Consider the following 5,000-nt stretch of genomic DNA (forward strand, 5'->3'; position numbering starts at 1 on the left):
GAGTGCCCTCCCACTGGCTCTCAGGCCCCTGCAAAAACGAAGAAAAAAACATTAAAACCTTTTGGCAATCAATCAGATTATTTGGTCAAATGTGATGTTTATTAACTCTCTTTTTACTTATTTCAGTCAATTGACTGCGGCCATGCTGGAGCACTGCCTTTAGTCGAGAAAATTCGACCCCAGGACTTATTCTTTGTAAGCCTAGTACTTATTCTATCGGTCTCTTTTTGCTGAACCGCTAAGTTACGGGGACGTAAACACACCAGCATCGGTTGTCAAGCGATGGTGGGGGGGACAAACACAGACACACAAACATACACACACACATATATATATTTATACATATATACGACGGGCTTCTTTCAGTTTCCGTCTACCAAATCCACTCACAAGGCTTTGGTCGGCCTGAGGCTATAGTAAAAGACACTTGCCCAAGGTGCCACGCAGTGGGACTGAACCCGGAACCATGTGGTTGGTAAGCAAGCTACTTACCACACAGCCACTCCTGCGCCTAAATCACACTGTTTTGAATTAATCATGCATTATCTTGTAGCCATTTTGCGAATGGCATTCTGCCTTAATGATCCAATTTTGGGGAGGAGATGTGTCGATTACATCAACCCCCAGTGTTTCACTGGTACTTGATTTATCAATCCCAGAAGGATGAAAAGCAAAGTAGACCTCAGCAGGATTTGAACTCGGAACATAAAGACGAAATGCCGCTAAGCATTTTGCCCGGCATGCTAACGATTCTGCCAGCTCACCACCTTAATTTAATAACAACAATAATAAAAATAATAATAAAAATAATAATAATAATAATAATAATAATAATAATAATAATAATAATAATAGTTATCCCAGTAGTTGTAGGGATACTCGGAGCACTAAGAATCAAGTTAAAGAAATATGTAGGAGAAATTGGAATTGACATGAGGGCAGAAGAGGCCCTGAAAATCTGCTCTATTGGGGACAGCTAGGATTTTGAGATTGGTGACTGGGTGTTGAGTGTCTTCTATGATAGTTAACATCCGAGTAACCAAGTCTTATAATTTGCAGAAAGGGACCCTGTGAGACCTCTGACAACAGGTTGCTGTCCGCTCTCGCAGAACCAACCAGAACAAGTAAGACCAAGACCTCTGAGAAGTAAAATAATAGTAATGATGATGATGATGATGATGATGGTTTCTTTTATTGGCCACAGGGGCCTAAGACATGGAGGACAATACCGAAGGAGAGGTTAATGCACACAAAACAAAACGAAACTAAAAACAGGTGAGGGGTTTACATCAATCAAAGGGAGACACTACCACGTTAAGAGATATAACGGAGGGTACATAATGGAAACTAGAGAAATAAATAAATAAATAGAATCCCTAACAGTGGGGCAATCCACTCAGGGTAATCCGAGGTAAACCCCACACAAAAATCCCGTATTACTCTGCCATCCGCAAGGCATGGAAAACTGTCCTAATGATAATAAAACTAGTCCCATCTGATGAGTCAAAACATGACCCCCATCTCACAAAATCAGAGTTTCGTCGCCCCATACCAGTGTAAGCAGGGATTACTCACCTTCTCCTTGTCTTTAGGTGTGCGGGACCACAGTAATTTCCTCTTCTGTACTTGCTCAGCGTATTTCAATGGATTTACAGCAGTTGGGTTGTAATACTTGGGCACAGCGATTCCAGTCATCTCTTGGGCCTGAAAGAAATAAATAAATGAATAAATAAATGAATAAAAGAATAGCAATAGCTACAACAACAAGAACTAGGGTTAGGAGAAACAGCCATGGTGGGAACAGCATTGTGCTGGACCAGGGTCAAAATGAGGCTAAATAAGAACATAGCTGTGTGACTAAGAAGTTCAATTCTTAAAGCATACAATTAGAGAGAGAGAGAGAGAGAGATCATCATCGTCGTTTAACGTCCGCTTTCCATGCTAGTATGGGTTGGACGATTTGACTGAGGACTGGTGAAGCCAGATGGCAACACCAGGCTCCAATCTGATTTGGCAGAGTTTCTACAGCTGGATGCCCTTCCTAACGCCAACCACTCCGAGAGTGTAGTGGGTGCTTTTACGTGTCACACGCACGAGGGCCAGTCAGGCGGTACTGGCAACGGCCACGCTCAAAATGGTGTATTTTATGTGCCACCCGCACAAGAGCCAGTCCAGGGGCACTGGCAACGCTCTTGCTTGAAAATCCTTACACATGTCACGGGCACAAGTGCCAGAAAGGCGACGCTGGGCACAGGTGCCATCCCGATTTCGCTTTCGCTTGCCCCAATAAATCTTCGCAAGCTGAAACGATAACACACCACCACAAAGGTCTGATGTCAAATAAGCCAGCATCGAATTGCCGATACCAAAACATCTACCAGTGACTGGTGGCTTCTGACAGAGACCGGCAATAAGCCGGGTGGACCCACAATTCAAAAATCGAGTGTCAAAAACGTAATTAATTAATCAATCCACACACATACCTTTTTGTTCATGGCAGCCATCGTTTGAAGAAGAGCCACTTGAGGTGTCACTGTCGAATTCTGCACTGCTGCCAAGTTGTTTAGGATGGCTGTGTTTAGGCTATTCGGGGCTTCTGTTGAGGGCTCAGCTGTCAAAGGAGGAAACAATAAAACGTTTTAGACAAACAGGTGACATTCCATGAACACTCTTTGTCAGGTGTTAAAATCAAATGGAACTTAATTGTTTATTTTTTTAAACTTATTCCATTCATTGGAATGTGGCCATGCTGGGGCAGCTGCATTGAGGGGGTTTTCAGTCAAAACAAATCTACCCCCAGTACTTAGGCTTTTTTCAAAGTCTATCAGTCTTCTTTTGCCAAACTGGTAAACAAACCAACACTGGTTGTCAAGTGGTACTAGATCACATACAAAGATATACGTGTGTGTGTGTGTGTGTGTGTGTACACATAGGTGCAGATATGGTTGTGTGGTAAGAAGTTTGCTTCCTGACCTCATGGTTCCGGGTTCAGTCCCACTGTGTGGCACCTTGGACAAGTCCTTTCTACTATAGCCTCGGGCTGACCAAAACCTTGTCAGTGAATTTGGTAGATGGAAACTGAAAGAAAGCCCTTCATAGATATGTGTGTGTGTGTGTGTGTGTGTGTGTGTGTGTGTGTGTGTGTGTGTGTGTGTGTGTGTATATATATATATATGTATATATGTGTGTGTGTATATATTTATATATATATATATATATACACACACATATGTATATATGTGTGTGTGTGTGTCTTTGACCCTTGACCCTCTTACACTTGACAACCTGCGCTGGTGTGTTTACGTCTCCATAACTTAGCGGTTCAGCGAAGGAGGTTGAAAAAATAAGTGCCAGGCTTAAAAAAAAAAAAAAAAAAAAAACTACTGGGGTCTATTCATTCGAATAAAAGTCCTTCAAGGTGATGCCCCAGCATGGCCATAGTCTAATATGATGGAAACAAGTACAAGACAAAAGAAGGTTTTCACGAAATAAAATACATCATTTTAAAAGCCCATCACCCCCACCAAAACAAAGAAAGAAAAGAAGAAAGAAAAAAAGAACTCCACTAACCTTTCTTCTCCTCAATGAATTCGCTCAACGATCCGTTCGATTCATTCCACATTTTACTGGCTTTAAGTAGGCCCTGTCGCATCTGTTCCTTAAAGTTCAACTGTTTCTCTTTGCTGCGTCCTGACGTGCCGTCTCTGTGATCACGGCGAGCATGATCCCGTGAACTGCCACTGCGGTGCGACTCTCGGTCGCGACTCCTATCTCGACTCCTGTCCCGACTCCTGTCCCGACTTCGACTCTTGCGCCTCGATGGTGGGCTGCTGCGCTCTTTGTAGTAGTCTCTTCCGCGAGTGCTCCGTCCGAACCGATCCCTAGAGCGTGACCGCCGCCTCTCTCTTGATCGGTATTGCTCCCGAGAACGACTTTGGCGCCGGTGTTTGCTCTGTAAACAAATAGACACATTACATAGCATAGAGAAGCGAAAAATCTCTGCAACAAAATCTTTTTAATCATAGGCACAGGTGTGGCTGTGTGGTAAGAAGCTTGCTTCCCAACCACATAGTTCTGGTTCGGTCCTGCTGCGCAGCACTTTGGACAAGTGCCTTCTACAATGGCCTCAGGCTGACCAAATCCTTGAGTGGATTTGGTAGACAGAAACTGAAGAAACCCTGTCATGTATATACATATATATAAAAATTCAAGCTAAGTCGACTCCAACATCTGGACCAACTTCATGAAGGCACACTGGCAAAATGTTGCTCCTCTAAACCTGTCATTGTGGTTTTGAGACACAAAGCAGAGCAGGCCTTGCTGTCCACTCAAGAAAACACATATCCACAAGCGCTCAAGCAAACTAAGCCCTCAACTTGTTCCATTTGCCAAAAGGTTTGCAAGCAACCAGCAGGCCTCAACAAACACACTCGTGTTTATAGAACATGATTAATGCTTTATTTTACTGAACCTTCATTTGTCATTCACAACAAGAGAATCTATATATATATATATATATATATATATATATATAGAAAGCGAAATCGTTATGGCACCTGTGCCCAGCGTCGCCTTACTGGCACTTGTGCCCATGGTATGTGTAAAGACTTTCGAGCGAGATTGTTGCCACTGTCGCTGGACTGGCTCGAAGAAAGTAGTAACCATACTGAGGAGTAACCACTTGCTAGAACAGCGCATCTTAAACTTTTTCATTCATGACTCCATTTTACATCACGAGATTTTTCATGACCCCAGGTAGTAAATGTGTTTGTAAAATAACATAGTAGTAATGTGTCGATTCCTATGGAACAGCCATGTTGATGTGATGATAAACGTTCCAGAAAAAAAAAAAAAAAAATACTTACTCTTTTGTGAGGTGAGCGGGACCTGCGGTAGCGCCGACTCCTAGAGTGCGATCGTGACTTTGACCTATAGCTATGCTTCCTACGTCGATGGCGGGAAGAGCGAGCTGACCGGTAAGGTGATCTTGACTTTGATCT

General features: G+C 43.1%; 1 protein-coding gene across 1 annotated transcript in view; it reads right to left on the reverse strand.

Annotated features, from left to right (window-relative positions):
• Positions 1-5,000, reverse strand: part of LOC106880724 (uncharacterized) — a 21,687-nt gene that overhangs the window by 1,606 nt on the left and 15,081 nt on the right. The window contains exons 5-9 of the mRNA XM_089345962.1: positions 4,866-5,000; positions 3,571-3,952; positions 2,484-2,611; positions 1,576-1,704; positions 1-28 (exon numbers count right to left, since the gene is read on the reverse strand). The exon at positions 1-28 is cut by the window's left edge and continues 1,606 nt beyond it; the exon at positions 4,866-5,000 is cut by the window's right edge and continues 36 nt beyond it. Of these exons, the coding sequence (XP_089202088.1) occupies positions 1-28; positions 1,576-1,704; positions 2,484-2,611; positions 3,571-3,952; positions 4,866-5,000 (802 nt within the window). The remainder of the gene's footprint in view (positions 29-1,575; positions 1,705-2,483; positions 2,612-3,570; positions 3,953-4,865) is intronic.

The sequence above is a fragment of the Octopus bimaculoides genome, chromosome 30 (genome assembly GCF_046866305.1).
Source record: "Octopus bimaculoides isolate indiv1 chromosome 30, ASM4686630v1, whole genome shotgun sequence".
Classification (NCBI taxonomy): Eukaryota; Metazoa; Mollusca; class Cephalopoda; order Octopoda; family Octopodidae; genus Octopus; species Octopus bimaculoides.